We start from the raw sequence: 20,168 nt of genomic DNA on the forward strand, positions 1-20,168 counted from the left end.
ATATTTTCCAAAATGTCTAAGAAAATTGCATTTAGTGTTCCTCATGTGGAAATGTGTTCCCTAAAAAATGTTCTGTGTACAGCCCCCAGGAACCTGCTCCAGCTCCGAGGATAGTGCTTTACTCAAGATGAATGGCAGGAGTATTATATTCTACATTATGATATGCATGAAACCCATCACATGCTATATTCATACCCTAGACTGTATAAAAATCCACACCAAAACAACCAGGACAGAGATCCAAACCCAGGACCTTCCTCCCACGACTCAAACCGTTGATAGTTGAAAGCCCGGCCCACACAAACATATTCATTCTGGAGCTGCCCGTACTTAATACTTTGAACTTATAAATCTTGCCATGTTCATACCAAATTTTGCAACCGCTCTGTGTTTGTGCTATTGTTTTCTTGTCAGTGGCATAAATGGACGTGGAAAATCATTTAGGACATCATGGACGTCATGGGAACTGTCCACGGACCTGCAGGGTTCTTTAAGGTCAATGTGTGGCTCAGTTATGGGAGAAACTCTGGCAGACACTGAGACTTAACTTACAAAAACACCACTGAACAATTACACGATCAAGTGAAATGATTTAGCAGGTTTTATCAACAGTTTTCATGTAGTCGGGTTCAGAATATACAGACGTGGATTTACAAGGAACACAGACAGCATGTGACTGCAGCCCACATCTTCCACTCCCTTCAGGCCCAGATACTGTGCAGAATCATGACTCAACCAGCTTGTGGCCAGCACAGAACTCGGCCAAGACACGACAGAGCCAGATGAGGACCACATCACAGAAAGGGTGTGGGCCACATCTGGATCACAAAACATGGAGGAGAAAACCTGAAAACTCCTGTAAGGGCTAAAAGCAGTAATCGTAGTATTACAACATACAGATACACAGATATATGCACTAATTTACCACACACACACCACATATCTGTTACAGTTGAACTAAACAAACATGGCAGCCGGAAGTGACACATCTCCCTTGTTGTTTTGGATGATGCTGAGGAAATAAGAGCTTAATTGAAATATAAAATACATTTTAAAGTAGATTCATATTTTGGTAAAATAACCTGATAATAACAATGGGTCTTACAAGACAAGCAAGGAGATACAGTAGGCTACGTCTCTTCCTGGTTATATCTCTGGCCCCAAAAAAAACGCAATAATAATTTAGAATTTGGGGAATATGTTAAAGAAATCTTCTTTATTGAGCGGCAGAAGAGGGTTATTTTTCATTTCAGTGGGATTGAAAATGACTTTAAAACAGGGGCAAGTTCTGTCAAAGAAGTCACAACTTTATTAAAGTTTTGCCTCGGATTTATAATTGAGAAAAGACTAGATTAAAAGTGCAATAACCCAACAATCTTGGTCGACAGAAGCTTGCGATCCCTGTAGGAGAGACTTTTCCAGGATCCAGGATCCAGGATCCACTTCCCTTCCGAGTTGAACACACCCTGCTGTGATGTCTCTTACTGTGGGAGGAGGATGCGTTGAAAAGGAGGGGTTCAAGTTCAATTAGGACAGCCCCCAAAAACACAGTTCTCACACACACAGAGAGAGCGCAAAAAGAAAGAAAGGAGAGCAGTCACACAGACAGGCAGAGAGAGGGAAGCCCCGTGTTTAGAACCGCTCCGGCTGATGTTAATCCCGGAGTGAAACAAGCCATGAATTCTGTAGGCAGGTCGTGGCTGCTGCTTACAGGCTTCGTGCTGTTCTATGTCATCTACCTGCTGTTCGGAGCCCTGATGTTCTCCAGCATCGAGCGGCCGGTGGAGGACAAGCTGCGACAAGACATGGAAGCCCTGAAGCAAGAGTTTCTGAACCAGAGCTGCGTCAACTCCACGTCGCTCGAACTCTTCCTGGTCAAAGTGCTGACGGCCAACAAGTACGGCGTCTCCGTGCTCGGAAACAGCTCCGTTACCTCCAACTGGGACCTCACATCCTCCATGTTCTTCGCCAACACTCTGGTCACCACCGTCGGTGAGTTCAGGCAAAAGTTGTTAGCGACCAAAGTTTTTTTTTTTTTTTTTTTCCTTACCCAGGACGTGACTGAAACTAACTGAAAATAACCTATACCTTTTTTTAAATTCCATGAAGATGTCCCCAGTATACACATAAAGATGACCTAACTCCATGAATTATTAACAAAACAAAAGCACCACCAGTCCCAATATGCCTATAAGGACTTATCAAATGTCTGTAGCGGAGCGCTTCCAGGACTCAAAAAGTTAGCTTGAGGTGCTCATCATAATCATCAATCATAATGTAGAAACCAAAACGGAAACTCCAAGGCTCTCTCTTTTAGAAAAATACAAAGCCTTTATTTATGGCTTGGTCATAACAAGCCTTCGTCAGGGAGTCAATCGATGCCTATAAGGACTTTATTTTTTGGAGATAAAACGCCACAAAAGTCTAATATAGGCCTTACTGGTAATAACTTTATTTTGCCACGTGTCGTTGATGTGACGGGTCAAGTTTCAGCTCTGTGAGTGACTTTCAGCTTTTAGTCAGTTAAGAGATCAAAATACAAACCTATCCTCCTAACAGAGAACCACACACAGCCCCCAGAGGTGAAATAGGTTTCCTCAGTACTTAATAAATAAACACATCATTTCCTGTTTGCTCAAATGTGGGAAACTCTTTTTAGCATACGAGTTATTTCCCTTGATCTGAGAGAATGTCCAGTTGTTTTATTCAGTTCTGTTCAGTACTATAATGCCATGTCAACACCGTGGCTAGGAATTTGCCTTAGTGCAGCTCTTAAACACACACACACACACACACACACACACACACACACACACACACACACACGCACACAAAAGTTACTGAAAATATGTAAAATAAGAGCAGCAAAAACAGTTCTCTCAACATTCAAATATACATAATGTGATTAAATGCCTAAAATGGGACTTTTATTGTGGAATTATAAGGCAGAAGGCAGATAAATGTGACGATAGTAAGTCCACTGACAGTTAGCCAGTTGCCAGAAAACTGCACAGTCTGATTCAGTTATATTTTACGTGACACTGTGGTCTGAACACCCACTGTATATAGACACCTGAGCTGAATGTTACAGGAAGTAAACAGTGCAGCTGGGTTTTCATACAGAGGTTTTTGTGGCACCAGCCAGTTCATCTACACCAGGAACTTTGTGGTGTCCCTGTACTATTCACACACTTGCACAACCACGTATTATACACCCACATCATAACCAGCTGAGACAGCGGTGTTGTTTTTCACCTTGTGAATCTGTGTGTCTGTGCTTGTGTGTGTCATTATTGCAAAATATGTTCCTGGAGACACCTAGTGTAGCGGGAACTACCACAGAAGTGGATTTGAGTACTTTGCCAGATGTTTATATGTCTGTCTGTGGAGAGATTTTCTCCACACACAAGATGCAGTGATAAAACTTTACAGGCGTGTAGTTGAGGTCAGACCGAAGGCCTAGTTCGAAGATGGGTGTGGTCCAGGCAATGGAATAGTTGATGTTTTGACAAATTGCATCAATGGCTTTATTTTTCATCTCAAAAGTCACAATGACCTGATACCCTGTGCCCTTGATTTTATGCATTTCCTGTCAGGATATTATGGGGGGGGGGGGGGGAGAGTCTGGCTAGTCCACACAGCATTCTGGGATGGGAGAAAAACGTGCTCTGGTTTATTGGCATTTCTTTAAACCAATCAGATTCGCCATGGGTGGTGCTAAACTCTGCACAGAGCTGCTGCAAAATAGTCTCTGATTGGACAGATAGTCTAGCTAGCTGTCTGGATTTACCCTGCAGAGATCTGAGGAGCAGTTAACCATAGTCCTCAGAAATCCACTGGATTTAAAATTCCAACACAAAGAAAGCGGAAGGAAATGAAAATGAAAAGAAAAATCTGTAAGAATTTTATTATTAACATAAAATTAAGGATTTTGGATTTGAAACTAAATTGAAGTCAAAGGGAAAAAAATAATATGGCCAATTCAGACCATGGTGCAAATTACATTTTATGTTTAGAGGGAAGAAAATAGGTTAGTTTTTCATGTTAGAAGAAAGTGTATTGGACTTTGTATTTGGTATCATTTTAATGGTCAGTATTCAAAACCTGAAAAGACATGGCCTGCAATTGGCTTACAGGGTTTCCCCCAGTGTATAGCAAACTTGGTGGCCCACCATGCCTAAGTTTCCCCCCACCCGGACTAAGCCACTGTTTAATTATTTGTTTTTTTATGTATGTTAAGACAATTACAGTGGGGCGGCTCGGTTAGAAACTAAGACATAGTCATTTTCAAATCTCCAGTTAGCTTTAGCACTGACTTAAAATGTGGCCCTATGGAATCTGGGTTTAGCTTTTTTAAATTCTCAATTTTGCGATTCCGTCCATGATTATGTTGTCACAGAAGTTTTCGGGCTTTACATTAATGCTGCCATCAGTCTGTGACGAAAAAAAGACACTTGCCGCCGGGCTAAACAACTTTTCTGGGGGAAACCCTAGCTTATGAAGTTTGTGAATTGACAGAAGTTTTGACAGGCACTGCCAGTGTCAACGCTACCAGGACTCACTACCGGAATACTGCAGTAAAATCATCGCTGTAACATCACACAGATATGCTCCTGGGGGCTTCATTGCAAGCTTCTGTGCTATTTAAGCAAACTAATATGAAAATAAAAACAGTCACATTCCACACTGCTGCTCACATGGCACATGCAAAGTCAAATGTATGGAGCAGAACAGAAATCTCCTTTGTTTCCAGGAGCAGTTTGTTTGCTCTGCTGTGTGGGATAAAGGAACTTCTTTCACAATACTGCATGTGTTTTTACGTATGTGACACTTCCTTAAATGTTATCTTTATATGTTTGGTTGCCAACACAAGCAGTCAGATGATCATGCAGGTTGTGAACAAACCACCAGTTCATTATCTTGACTTTTTTTTAATTTTTTTATCTGGAGGCAAAAACAGAAGTAGTCTCTCATTGCCAGACCTTCCTCCACAGAATTCCGGGATGGGAGAAAAACGTTTTTTGGTTTATTGGCATTTCTTTAAACCGATCACATTCGTCTTGGGCGGTGCTAAGCGCCGTATGGAGCCACGGTGCTTCTGCAAAATCGCCTCGGGAAGGAACTTGTTTTGCTGGAACATGTGTACGTTCAAAAGTTGTTTTTAGTAGTGCAACAGAAAACTCTGATTGGACAGATAGTCTAGCTAGCTGTCTGGATTTACCCTGCAGAGATCTGAGGAGCAGTTAACCATCCTCAGAAATCCACCGGAGTTTAAAGGAATACGCCACCGTTTGTTGAAATAGTTTTTATCCTGGTCTACCCTGGCTGTAGATAGGTGGGCCAACGCATTTTTTGTCTCATTTTTTGTCTCAGTGCAAGTAATTCGTTTTTTTTTTTTTTTTTTGTCTTTTGTTGGCTCACTTTTACTCACAACATGCTAACCGGCAACATAGGATTCCATTCACTACGCTAAGCTAACTAGCGGCGGCGCTGCCGGTGTTGCACCGGATTAAAACAATGCATGCGCAAAATGTGTTGGCCCACCTATCTACAGCTAGGGGAGACCGTGATGAGCCCTATTTCAACTAACGGGGCGTATATCCCTTTTTTAAAATGTCAACACAAAGACAGCGCAAGGTACTGGACATCCGACCTAAATTAATTTCCGTCTGTAACTGAGCAATCCCGGGAAGTGGAACGTCGTGGATATAGACTAAACCAGAAGTGAACAAACGCACAGAATGTCCTTTGTTGTTTTTATAACTCCTCATTGTATGAAATAATTGTGTGCACAACTACACAAAGAGGAACCATAGAGTTCTGCGAAATCAGATTGTGGAAGTTTACTATGAATAGATTGGAAAGTTAGTTTTAACATTTTGCCTGCTTTCATTTTTTGGTGAAACTGAGTTTGTTCACAACCTCTCTGATCATATCACGGGTGGCAGGTGAGACGCAAAACGACCACAAAGAGACATGTCTGCGTCGTTCATAGTTGTTTTGTGCCTCTTCAGTCTGGGAGTCAATGCATTTTCTTCCTTTTTTATAAAACCTTTGAAAAGCTGGTTTTATTTTTGAATATTTTAAAGCTTGCATTGTTTACATCCATGTTTGCTAGCTAGCAGTCTTCTTTTTCTCTGCCCCCATGCTCGTGCGCATGCAAGAGATGCTCCATAATTCTACTATTGGTCAAAAATCTTTTAAGCTTGGTTCATTCATTGGGTCATTGTAAAGACCTATGAGGAATTATTTTATTAACATTCTTTTAATGTTTTAATTGCCTATTGTTCATGTATTGTTTGGAAGTTTTTAACTTCTGACTGCTGTTATGTGGTGGTTGTGTTGCTGAGTATGTGAACTGCACACGCAAACTGCGTGAAATGTGTGATGAAAACTGGTGTTGTTGGGTATATGAATTATACAAGCACTGATGTTCTGCACAAAGGAAGTTCCTAACGGACTGATAAAGTAGAGTGCGGATACCCGAGCGGGACTGGACGGGCCAGGCCGGGTCCAGACAGAGGTTTAGAAATGAGGTTCGGGTCGGGCTCAGTCAGATCAGCACTCTATTATAAAGTTAATTGAAGTGAATATTTTCTCCACAGAGCTGCAAACATCGGCAAAAAAATTAATTAACTAATTAAAAAAATTAGATAATTGTGGCCAGGTTAGCTCAGTTGGTAGAGCAGGGGCACATATATAGAGGTGTATGCCTCGACGCAGAAGGTCAAGGGTTCGAGTCCGACCTGGACGATCTTCCTGCATGTCTACCCCCTCTCTCTCCACTTTCATATCTGGCTGTCCTTTTCCATTAAAGGCTGAAATGCCTATTTCATATCTGGCTGTCCTTTTCCATTAAAGGCTGAAATGCCTATTAACTGATGCTTATTAACCATGAATTACGAAAAAAGGTGTAAAAACTAGGGTTAATTAGTTGGTTCTACTGGTGGTAATGGGGAAAGAAAATGCCAAAAAGCGGCATAAATTTAAAAACGGTGTCTAAAAAAAAAGTGTTAATTTTGACCCTGGAGGACAACACAAGGGTTAAGAAGAAATATTCTAAATGTACATACAAATGCAACAACATATCTGCCCTCTTTCTTTTTATCTCCAGGGTATGGTCAATCCACTCCGCTGTCTGACACTGGGAAAGCTTTCTCCATCCTCTATGCCTTGATAGGAGTCCCTTTCACCATGCTGGTGCTCACCGCCTGCGTCCAGAGGATCATGTGTCCTCTGGTCCTCGTTCCCGTCAGGCTCCTTCAGCGGTCGGGCATGGAGCCTCGGCCGGCCACGGTTGTCCACTTCCTGTTGCTGCTGCTTGTGGTGGTGGTGTGCTTCTTCGTGGTGCCGGCGGCCGTGTTCAGCTCAGTGGAGTTGTCCTGGTCGCTTTTTGGATGGCATCTACTTCTGCTTCATCTCGCTGTGCACCATCGGACTGGGAGATTTTGTTCCGGGGACGCAGCCTGGGCAGAAGTACAGGCAGCTGTACCAGGTCACCGTCATGGGTGAGTGCCGTTGTTATTACGTCCCTCGTAGATCAGTAATGCGTTTGTCCAGTAGGGCTGCACAATTTTATCGAAATCGCAATATGGACTAGTGCAATATCCAAATTGCAGGGGGGGTATTTGTTAAAGGCAAAATATGTGTCAAACCATTCTAAAATAAAGTATTGTGGTGCTGCAGGGCCATCCTTGCCTACAAATTGTATCCTACACACTAAAAAAAAAATCTGCACATATATAAAGCGCAGAACATCCACATTTTTTTGGTCAAGGTTTTTTTTTTATTTGTTGTCACTCTTATAACCAAACCCCCCACCCCCCCAATACCAGACATAAACATAAAGACACTATACATAACCAGATGTCCGCAAGGAAAAAATAAATAGCATGAAGTTAAAGTAAAGAATACAAGATGCATACTTTTTTTTTTTTTTTTTACATTACCATGTTGTCTGCTTCCATTACCTCGACAAAAGTCAAGAAGGGCTGCCAGATATTTAAAAATTTCCCAGTAGACCCTTTGACTGTATGTCTAATTTTCTCCAACTTAAGACGGCACATGACTTCCCTTATCCAGTGGCTATGTGTCCATTCAAACAGTACCAGTCTCCTAGCCAGAACAGAACAGAAGGCCAACATGTTAATTTCCCTTTTAATAAAGAGGAGTGTTTTCCAGGGCCACACCAAACAATGCAATAAATGGGGACGGCTCTACTAACTTTCCAAATACCCCAGAGAAGGTCTCAAAGATATTAAGCCAGAACATGTAAAGTCTTGGACACGTCCACAACATGGGCAGCAGAGTGGTGGGAGCCTGCCCACATCGATCACATGTGGGGTCTATGTCAGCTTTAATCCTAGAAAGTCTGACTTTAGACCAGTGAATATCATGCATGTCTAAGGCATATGGATAATGAGAAAATTCACTCTAGATCCGTCTCCCAATTTTTTTAAGTAGAACATCCACGTTTCAGTATCAGTATCCTGATACTTGTCTTTTTACTAGTGTCTATTGTGTCTTTTTTTATGTATTTTAAACTTGTTTACAAAAACTGCAACCAGTTTTTCTGATCATACAAGTGTCCTGCATCCTTTTGTTAAGCAAACAGATATTCTGCTTCAGGTACTTTTTGTTTTTGTCACGTCTGATGTTTAACTCGTTCTAAGGTTAGTCTGAATGTTTCAACAGTCGCACAGTAACAAGCTCACACACTTCCACTTTTTTTGAGGCCGGGCCGTCTGCAGGATATTTGATAAGAAGGTGTGGTCTCATCGTGATTCGGGCCACAATGTTTGACATATCAGCACCTGTTCACTCAGCAAACAAATTAGTTTTATATATGTTTTAGTTGCGGTGCAAATTAATTGTTACTCGCCTGTGGAATTTATCATAGACGTGTTGTAAAATACTGACAGATGCCAGACGTTACTCACTTCCACTGCCTTGCTAAGTATGATACAGTACACCCTTGGAATTGAATTAGAAATTATAATAATTATAAAGTGTTGTGAAAACAAACCGTTGAGGTCTGATATCGTATGTAATACACAGTGTATATAGCTGCAGGTGAAGCGTACGATCAGTCCTGGCGTGCTCCTCTTTGGTTGGTCTGGTTACATCCAAACGTCTGTCAATTATTTTGGTCATCTAGCCTGATGCTGCATCATTCTGATAATGAATAATCAGCTGTTAAATCAGATCTACTAGGGCGGCTGTGGGCCGTCTATTGATCACAGGGTTCTTTGTTTGATCCCCGGCACCTTCTGTTGACGTGCCGCTGGCCTCGCATGTCAGTTTTGCCGCTGCTTCATGAGAACGCTTGTTAGGCCTCAGGGATGAAAGCAATGCATTTTGGTGAGCAACATCGAACGTAAACATAACTTTTACTCGTTTACAAGAAGCCTGTAACGAAACTGAACCATCTGTAACCTAAAATAAAACGGCAGATAAGCAATTCAGGTTGTTGTTGTTTTTTTCAATTGCTAAATGGAGCCACATGTGCAAAACTCTAACCACAGTCTGCACAGCAGCAGTTCATGTGGACCAAACTCTAGTTCGCATTTCATTACTGCCAATTTCAAAAGTCTACACCCTTATCCCATGGCTGTAACCACAACCTGCACAACACTGGATTTACAGCACACTGCTGTCAAAAAAGTTAACCACACATTAAAAACAGAATGGATTTCAGCCTTTTGCATTTCAAACACTGCTGATTGCAATTTCAGTTGAAAGACTAAGCCGGTGTTTTGTTTTAGACTTGTTAGTGAACACATACACACTGTATGTAAGACTTTCTCCTGAAATGGACCAAGGAAGACAGGTTGCCGGAGGGAAAAGAGTGTCAGGAAGAGTGCTGGCCCGTGGAGGAAGACCTAGAAGAAGACAAAAAGCTGTAATTCCCCATGAAAACAGGGCTACACTTACAGACCGTGTTGTGAATCATTGAATTGAATCATTAAGAGAGGCAGGGTTGAGGGTGCAACCCAATCTGCAAAGATCTACAGTTGCATCTGTAATGTAAAATTTTCCACAAACGGGTGAGAATTGCATGCTTACAGTAAATGATAACAGTAATTCTCTGCCTGGAGGTGGAAAGTGTATGATCAACACCCACTTAACCAAATGTCGCTATTCAGTGTTTCCTCTATGTATGATTCAGTAGTGGCGGCCCACCATGGCAAAATTTCTGCCACCAGGGGGTGTTGTTGTTCGGACAGACCTGCCCCCAGTGCTAAAAAAAAAATCCTAAAGGAAACCCTGCTATTGGAGGCTATGAGTGCCAGATGTGGGGATAGGAGTCCAGAGGACTGCCACAGATGGATAAGACATTCCAGAAGGTTCTTCCCCAGGTGCATGGCAAGAGAGGACATCCCATGTGATGTTGATGAAAACTCGTGGCCTGATGCTGGAGAGAGGCAGGATTAGCCCCACATTTTTTTTGTTTTGTTACTATTATGTACCTTTTTTTTAGTTTGTAACTTTTTTTTTCAGTAATATCTATTGAAGCAAACTGCTGATCTTCATTCCTTCTTGTTTACCTAAAAAAAAAAACTGGTTAAAAAAAATGTCATGTGAAAGAATTTCACTATTTTCTTTAAAGAAAACCGTAAAGATTAGTGTTTTCTAATTTCTGTATTGGTGTTTGATGCTATTGTTTTTAGTGTGTTCTGAGTGACGGTGTGTGTTGTGTGCGGATTTTAGAAGTGTTATGCTACACTAAGCCTGTTTTGAGACGTGTGAAGAGCTGTGTTGCTTAGAATGAGTTCTTGCAGGTGATGTGAACGGTTTAGCTCAGGTGACTGTTTGTAATGCAGACTGTGGTTAGAGTTTAGCAATAAAAACAAACCGTATTCAGATCAAGCCTGTAACTAAACGGAACCATCTGTAACCTAAAATAAAACTGCAGATAAGCAACTTTACCTATTGTGGTGCAATAAGTGACTTTTCTGCATGAAAATGATAAAAACCGGCTAGATATTGCAGTTTGTTTGAACCTGGCCGAGGTGGAAAAGTTGGCAGCCACCGTTTCGTCCTGTAGGAATGATTATTTATTCAGAGAGAGTTTAGCAATATAAATCGAATCTCCTAATCCTCATTTTGATAAGCATGAATTTTTACACCCACAGTGTTTCTACACTCTCAAACATCCTAACATAATTTGGTTACACTTTACTTTTAAGGTATCTACATAAGTGTTACATGACCCGGTCATGAACCTCATAAACGTTTATAAACAAGTCATAAACGTTTATGACATTACGCTTTTTTTAGTGTCATTCGGTTGTTGTCATGACAAGTTATGGTCAGGGTTAGGGTTAGAATTAGGGTTCATGTGTCATGCCACTCTTATGTAGATACCTTCAAGTAAAGTGTTACCCATGTTGTTATTTCACTTCAATGATGTCTAAGAATATTAAACCCACTGCGCTTTTGGCTATGTTAATATGAAAACTAGTGTATATCCACGACGTTCCACTTCCGGGATTGCTCCGGTGCCGCCGGAAATTCGGCCGGATGTCCCCCATTTCGGCCGGGTGTCCGTTACCTTCTGCTTTTTATGGGTTGTAATTTTAAACTCCGGTGGATTTATGAGGACTATGGTTAACTGCTCCTCAGATCTCTGCAGGGCTTAGCACCGCCCAAGACGATTGTGATTGGTTTAAAGAAAACCAAACCAGAGCATGTTTTCCTCCCATCCCGGAATGCTGTGTGGAGTAGTCAGACCCTCCTCCGCAGCGGTGTGGGGGAAGGTCTGGCAATGCACTATATGAAAACTAACAGGGCTCACGTTGAGTCTGGTGTGGTTTTGACACAGAGCAGCTAGCAGCTACATGTCTGCGGAGCTGTAGATGAGAGATGAGAGCAGGTACACCAGAAGATCTGTCGGAAGTGTGGTGGCCTGCAGAGGCACGGAGAACACGTCTCTGCTGCAGAAACAAAAGCTTTTTGTTGTTACGCAAGTAAAGCAGGCGAGATGCAATGTCCTGAAAAGGACTTAATAGGACTTCATAGCATGACATGGAAAACGTTGGCAGGGTTATGACTGGTCAGTGCAGATTATATTATGCTGATGAATAAAAAAATTTAAAGAAAAAGAAAAAAGGAAGAACTCTTTTTTTTTTTTTTTTTTTTTTTTTAATTTATTTATTTTTTAAAGTATGTCTTGAGAGAATTTAAAAAGGTTTTAAAAAGTCCTATTTCCAGGATGATTGTTTTGTCACCCTGCTCTGAAGGGAGAATCTGACCTAGGCAGTCTCCATTCTCCCCTTTGATGTGAGAAGTAGCACCTTTCAGTTCTTCTCCTTTCTTGGTAGCAGGTCAGGGGTTGAGAAGTGGGTTCCTCACAAATGAAACTGCTCTCCGAGCTATCTGTTAGCGGTCTGGAAATTTGGAGCACACTCTTCTGTGTCGCTTATTTTAAGTTTATCCGACTTTACAGAGAATTTCATGGAACAGCAGGGAAATTATCCGGAAGCATTTGTGGCTCTTTTTTTTTTTTTTTTTTTTTTTTTATGAATTTTAGAGTCCATGCAACAGCACTGGCTCTACGGGTGGCTCTGTCGGACTGTTAGTTGCTGTAAGTTGGTCGCTCCTTCACATTGGTCCAGACTGAAATATCTCAAAATATGTGAAATCAACTACTGTACGGCTGCAGCTAACGGTTATTTCCATTGTTGATTTAATCTGATAATCTGCGACTATAAAGTGTCAAAAGTAAAGTGTAAAAATAGCCAAAGTGACCAAGTTCATGTGTTCAGATGTCTGCTTTTGTTCAACTAACTGTCCAAAACTCAAGGAGATTCAGTTTCAAACGATATAGAACAAAGAAAAGCAGCTGATAATCCACACACACACACACACACACACACACACACACACACACACACACACACACACACACACACACACACACACACACACACACACACCTTCCCCCACACTCGCAGAAGAAAGAGAAAGGTCATCCTCCCCCCTCATATTGCACTTAATTTTACCCAGATTGCACATTTCCTATTAAATCATGCTGGGTCAATAACTTGTATTGCACAATGCACAACTGCACAATACCATATCGAATTAAAAAATATTGCACCAGTGCCCTACCAGATATTGCACATCCTACAACCATAATTGTGAGTACAACAAATATTACCTATTCTTAAACTCAGCACATTCAACCCCCCCCCCCCCCCACCACACACACACACACACACACACACACACACACACACACACACACACATACATACATACATACATACATACATACATACATACATACATGGAAGCTCTTATTATTCAGTAGTTGCTGATTTATCTTTTTAGTTTGACTAATGTCAGCATCCTGGCATTTGTCTTAAACATGTTGTTTAGGAGCAAGTTACAGAATACATGTGTTGTGGTATTTGAAAGAACATTGCACCTGTATTTTGATAGTTTTGGTACAAAGCCTCTTTCAGAAGTGTGTTGGCTTGACCGTATGGACAGGAAAATATAATCCTTACCGTCACATGATGGATGTTGTTTTCATAGGCGTGCTCTTGTTACTCAGCTTCTGTGCGGGTGTTTTTTTTTCTGTAATTGAATCACGGTTGGAATGACCTTCGTTTTTTTTTTTTTTTTTTTTTTTTTTTTTGTCCAAATGCAGCCATGCTGTTGTTTTTTTCCATCTGTGGTCTCAGTCAGAGAGCTCTACAGTAAATAACATCTGACACTAAATGCTCAGAACAACCTGTTGAGGTGAATGTGGTCTGCCGAAATTAAGGAAATGAGTTCTGCATTTCACATATTTTTGTGTTCAGTTTTGTTCATTCCCCCACAATACTTTGACCAACTGCTTGTTTTACTATAGAAACCGTTGTATGTGATTAACATTTGGTTTTTGTGGCCATTTGGGACATGTACATTTAGTTTGACTGAGTGTTGATAGACACTTTCTCGCCCCTGTTGACTTTAAAGCTGGTATGGGCAGTTTGGGTTTTTCCTGCGCCGTTGGGCAAAACTTCCAGAATAACCTTTCAGCATATTGCAATTCAAGTGGTCTGAGAGAAAACAGTACTTCAGCACCTCCTCTTGGCTCGGTCTTTAACCCTTGTGTTGTCTTCCCCGGATAAAAATCCCGGAAATCAACCCTTTTTTAGTCCCTTTTTCCAACACTCTATTATTTTTATTTTTTTATTTTTTTTAAGTTTCTGTTGCTTTTTTCAAAGCTTTTGTTTGTTTCTGCACTTTTTTTTTTCTTCCCCACCAGATTCACCATTAATACCAACTTATTAGTTTTGCACTTTTTTTTTTTTTTTTTTTGGCTCTCATGACCAATAAACCTCAGTTATATGAAATTATACCTATTGTTTCAATTAAAAAAAGCTGACATTATGAATTATTTTGACTAAAAGTTCAAATTAGAGGAACATATGTTGAGAGAATCCCAGATTGGTATGTTTCAAACTTTAAGTCAGAATACCGTTTTGAAACCATTTCATTTTTTCCCTCCAAATGCTATGAAATTGAATAAAACACCCAAAATTATATTGAACTTATTAATCTCGAAGAGCATTTCTATGGAACCATCGGTGTCATTTTATTTTTTTTTATTTATTTTTTTTTAGCAATCCGCTTGAAAGAAACCCAAATGTGTTCATGTTGCATGTTGTATGTTTTGTATGTTGAAAAATAAAAAATAGTTAATCACAAAAAAAAACTGGAATCTAAAACGGCTTTACAGGCCCACAATCTGGGAAAGAAAACAGGATTGTAATACGTAGAGTTTTTCGCCACACAATCACGGGATGCATTACAATGAATGAATAGCACTCGTTACTACTTTTCCAGAAAATGGTCTACCCTAGATTAGATTTTTATGGTAGAGGGACCCAGGTGGACACAGTCGAATTGCTGTCTTTTATACTGTGTGTCCTGTCCTCGCAACGGGATATCATGACTTTGCGTAAACATACACGCCACTTTCTTAAAGCCAAGTTATCTGTACGCATTCTGAGCTATCCGCGTGTATGTCTACGCCGTATACAGCGGACGGCAGTCTGCAACATCCCAGCGTAAACGTACATGCCACTTTCTAAAGCCACGTGGCGTGTTATCGCGAGGCTATGTGTTATCACGCGGGTTGGGTTTAGAGAAAGAAGAACCAGCTGGGTTTAGCAAACGCGGGATACAAACGTAATGTAAGTCAATGGAGGCAAAACGGCGTTGATAAACACGCTAAAAAGCGAGTATGCATCTTGATAACATGCCAATAATGGCATACAAATTGGCGTGTCATACATAGACCACTTCATGAGATCAGTCTGGTCCTCGGCTAATCCCTTGACCTCAGTTTGGAAGGAGCCCCAGTAGTTGACACGTGTTTCCTCATCAGGCAGTATTCTACAGTGATGATGTAGGTCGAGTCAGATTAACCCACGCAGTCCCTGCAGGTTTCTGAGGAAAAGGATTTAGGGACCGGCTGCAAGAGGTTTCCCGGAACTGCTGGGGTTTCCCCAGAATCTGAAACTGAAACTGATCATATGTAAATGTGTTCTTGTAAATACACATTCCCTGCTGTAGTAGTATATCTAAATGAGGGCCAGTGGTTTTTAACATTTTCATCATTAACATTATCATTATAATTTTACAATCCATCCTTTTGTGAGGAGGCAGTGGAGGTTTCAGATCTTATTTAGCAATGAAACTCTAAATTTCTTATTATTAAAATTATTATTATTATTATTATTATTATTTGTCTTACTTGTCGCCCTATAAAAGATTCTGATTTTGAAGTTATGCAACGCAAAGGCCCCAAAAATGTTATTGAATCTGCAACGTTCAAAACTGCTATTTTCAAGGCTTTTCCCCTGAGAGCAAAGAATTTCTGGTGTTGCTGAAGAGCAAATATTTAGAATATTTAGAGTTTGGACAGTCAAAGTCCTTTGACTCATTGTGTTCGCCCCCCCGATGCTGTTTAACATTAGAAGATTGAAAGCTGGCAGGATCAAACAGTTGACTCTAGTACAGCTATTCATTAAAAGTGTTAATAAGGAGCTATTGTTCTTATCTGTTCTTCTTTAAATCTAATTCCAGGTAGGTTTAATTAAGGTTTTTGTCGTTCAATTCCTAAATGTGGCTTCCCGAAACCTGCAGATAGGAAAGCATCTAGGAATAAAGCTGACTTTATATTTCCCCCTGGGATTTCCACTGCACCACTTACTGCACACTTCCCACAGTAAGTGTACAGTTGTGGAGCTGAGGCCTCTGTAATCCTATACCGAGTTGGCCTCCTGGCATAGTGCGAGACCATTGTCCAGGACCTGTGGTTATGTGGGGCAGTTCAGTGCTTCCATGTGACAGAAGAAACCCACATGGCTTTTCTTTTTCAAGGCAAACAACCAGAGCAGAAATAACAAATGTTGAGCAGATTTAGTTTTCACCTATGCCCACCCACTTGAGGGCACTTTTGTCCTACTTTTTGGTGAAATGGATTTACTAAAATAGTTTTCTCAGTCCACGGCCCAGTGTATGCCAGACTTTGACATTAATTCCTTGACCCTTTACTAGCCACGTTTTCCGAGTTAAAGCAGTCAGGAATGGAGCGGACTGTTGAATGCAAATGGCAGTACACTAGTAGATTTACAGTTAGATCGGATTTAGAGTTTGGCCTGATAACATGGTAGTTTCCTCTGTCTTTTCTCTATGATCGTTACAATAAAACAGCCATTTATAAAGAATAGTATTTTACATTTGTTCATAATTCTGTTTAAGTCACATGAAAAGGCACTAAGCTGAAACCTTCACATCACTGCTGGGTGTGAATGGACGGCTCTTTGTTGCACGTAAAGGAAATACCACACATTTACACTAAACTAGAGGGGCACTTTATTTTTATAACTACTCCATGAATGCAGCTAGGGCTGAACAATTAATCGAGATTTGAAAGAATGGATTCACTAATTGTGAAGACCATGATTAATCGAATGTGAATATTTAGTTGAATGTTTGGTGTTTGGTTGAACATTTTTTTTATTCCTCTATTTATTATTACATTTACTGTTTTTTTTTTCATAAGATGAATGCTGGAATAATGTTACATATCACAGACTGTTTACAGAAATGTCCAATTTTCAGTGGATTTATTTATTTATTTTGTATTACTTTATTTAACGTGGTGATCGTAGAAGGTGCAACATGTACAATATGTAAATGCTGCTGTTGAACTGAGGCATATTAGAAATGTCAGTTTACAGAAAAGTACTGAGATTTGTTATTCAAAATGTTGTTTAATTATTAGAACTATAGCTTTTGTCATAATATTCGGTTTGTCTGTTTAATGTTCCCCGCTTATTAAAAGGAAAAATGCTTATTGCAGGCGATAAATATCTATTTTCATGTTACACAATGAATATTGAACTTTAGCTAAATTGAATTGAATCGTAATCATAATATCTGGCAGAAAAATCGCAATTAGATTTTTTTTTTTTCCCAAATGGCTCAGCCCTGCATGCAGCACAAATATCCTATCTCGCATTATTATCGAAAGTGAAAAATAGAATGTATCCGCCCCATGATTTAGGTCCGCTCCAACATCGAATGCCAGATCTTATAAAACTTTCTGGTTGATGTTTAGCTATTTGAGTTTGAGGTGTGTGCCATCACATCCAGCAGCCACATTTCTCATTTTATGGGATGGATGGTGGAGCAGTCTTATTCCATATGAAGCAAACCTTCTGATGCATACCATTTTCTCAGAAACGGTAGAAAGTTAAAGTCACAACAGTCAGCTTCAGGTAAAGACTTTATTTTGCGAGAATACATTTGCACATTGTTCTGTTAAATAAATGATCTCCTGTGACATTTGTCTCTCTTCTCCCTCCCCCCTAGTCTACCTGTTCCTGGGCCTGATGATGATGTACCTCCTGCTGCGCACCTTCCACAAAATGGCCGACCTGCACGGCCTGACCACCTTCCTGCAGCTGCCACACTGTGACGAGTCGGACCTGGACGACCGGGAGCCCATCGTGGAGGATCAGGCGCCCCCGTGCCAGACAGAGAAAAGGGCCAGCAAGCACCTGAAGCCAGGATCCCAGCCCACTTACAACACCATCAACTCAGGCTGAGCTGTGGGAGAGGAGGGGGTGGGGGGGGGAGAAGAAGCAGCTCTACCTCTGGCGCTCACACTAGTGGGCTGGATCTGAATTCTTCTCTTAATTTGTTTCTTTTTTTGTAAGTCTCTTTGTTGAACGCATCCAGAGGCGTAATGAGGAATTGAGATGAGTTTAAAGATTCAGCCTTTTGTGAGAGGACCGGCAATAAGTGGTTACTACACACCGCTTTCTGCACATACGAAAGGACTACGCTACCTTGACTACAGCAACCCGCCTGGGCTAAATGATGCCATAACCGATATCGATACAGCCGCGTTTGTTTACAGCCTCGGGATAACCCGTGAAGGGCTCGATGCAAAAACTTTTGATACTCGGTTGGTTTTTAGATCACTTTTGTCTTGCGTGCATTTCTGTCATGTTGCTTTATGTGTCACCGGTCTTGGTTGCTTCTTTAGGACTGAAAAAAAAAAAAAAAAACTGTTATTTTAATTATAATTAATTGTGCCTAACACAATCGAGGAAGCACTTGCCAACTTTCAACTGAATTTTGTTTTTAATTTGGGTGCATTGTCCAGCTCTTCCGCTTTACAGTATTTGGGTGCATAGTTCAGCTCCTTCACTTTATATTTCACATATGCACAAACATCATGGCCAAACCTCCTGTAAACCGTTGACCAGACCGTCCAATCCTATTTTTAGAGACAGGCTTGACCTCCACTCACTTTTGCACCACTTGAATGCAACCACGTAAGCATGACTTAACAACTACTGCAGTGAAACGACATGTGAAACTGAAAAAAGCTTTAGATCACTTCCTCAAATAAAGGTCAAATGTCGAACTACGCTGAGCATTTAAAACACTGGGGATGTTTACTGCAACGTGTTCAGTCAGATTTCCTGTGTGAAAGTACTGACTTTTCTGCATCAGTCTAGTCAGCCTTGAAGAGTACAGAAACCATAGATCTATACATACATACATATATCTATGTACAGAAACCACAGAGCAGCACGGTTTGCCTCAGGACATGAGCTGTCCTCCTTTTATGGTGCTGCCCCCTTGTGTCTACATGTATGTTACTACATCTCCAGAGCACAGGCTGTAAAAAGCTCCAGAGCAGTAATAAATAGGTTTAAAGGGTTGGAATAGAGGGATAATGGAGGAAAAGAAAAAGAAAAAATTGGCGGTAAATAAAAAGTGATTTCATTTCCAAAATGTTATTGTTCTGTGTGATTTTTACATGTCACAAACACTTGAAATGCACTTTAGTATTTTACTATCAAAGTTGTAATTGTATAAGAGGCTAATTATATCCTGATACTGTAAAATAAGTTGTCTCTGTCCATGTTGGTTGTATATGTTTGTAGTTTAATACCAGTTCAACATTTATTTACGTTGGACAACAATAAATGAAAAATATATTATTTTTTTTTCTTCCTGTACATTAGTTTGTTCTCATAATGCATGTCATCCTCTACTTCTATGAGATAGGTTTGTACCATAAACTTGAAATGTGGGTGACCTGTGCAGTTTGAAGTGTCTGTCGAGCGGTGTGACAGACGTACCGCTATGTGTTTTAACCCTTGTGTCGTCTTACCGTCATCCGTGCAACTTTTTGTTTTTCTGGGGATTTTTTTTTTTTTAAAACATTTTGGTCCTTTTTTTTTTTTTTTTTTTTTTTTTCACCCTTTTTTCAATGTTTGTCTTTTTTTTCTGCGCTTTTATTGATGTTTTTTCCCCAAAAAATGTCATTTCTTTTCAACGTTCTTTGATTTTTTTTTTTTTTTAAAGATATACAATTGAATAAAACAATGGAAAGCTCAATGCAAGTAGTGGAGTGATCATTTATTTTACTTGTATGGAATATCCATGTTCTTTCTTTTTTCTTTGGTTGAAAGAAACACAAATTTTTGACACAAACCTTTTGAAAATGGGTCAAATTTTGACCCGAGGACAACAGGAGGGTTAAAGACATTAGGAACTTGAAACTGTCCATACGTAAAGCCCAGCAAGAAAAGGTTCCCTTGTTTTGTTAGAGGCTACGTGCTCTGAGAGCAGAATCCAAC

The 20,168-nt window shown here is 40.4% G+C and overlaps 1 protein-coding gene across 1 annotated transcript; it reads left to right on the forward strand.

Annotated features, from left to right (window-relative positions):
• The first annotated feature begins 1,504 nt into the window (after positions 1–1,504).
• Positions 1,505–19,526, forward strand: kcnk6 (potassium channel, subfamily K, member 6). The gene is given in 4 exon segments (XM_028573366.1): positions 1,505–1,992; positions 7,115–7,389; positions 7,391–7,508; positions 17,881–19,526. Coding segments are annotated over 4 exon segments (945 nt in total). The 5' UTR covers positions 1,505–1,676; the 3' UTR covers positions 18,117–19,526.
• Positions 19,527–20,168: the final 642 nt, after the last annotated feature.

Source organism: Perca flavescens, chromosome 3 (assembly GCF_004354835.1).
Source record: "Perca flavescens isolate YP-PL-M2 chromosome 3, PFLA_1.0, whole genome shotgun sequence".
Classification (NCBI taxonomy): Eukaryota; Metazoa; Chordata; class Actinopteri; order Perciformes; family Percidae; genus Perca; species Perca flavescens.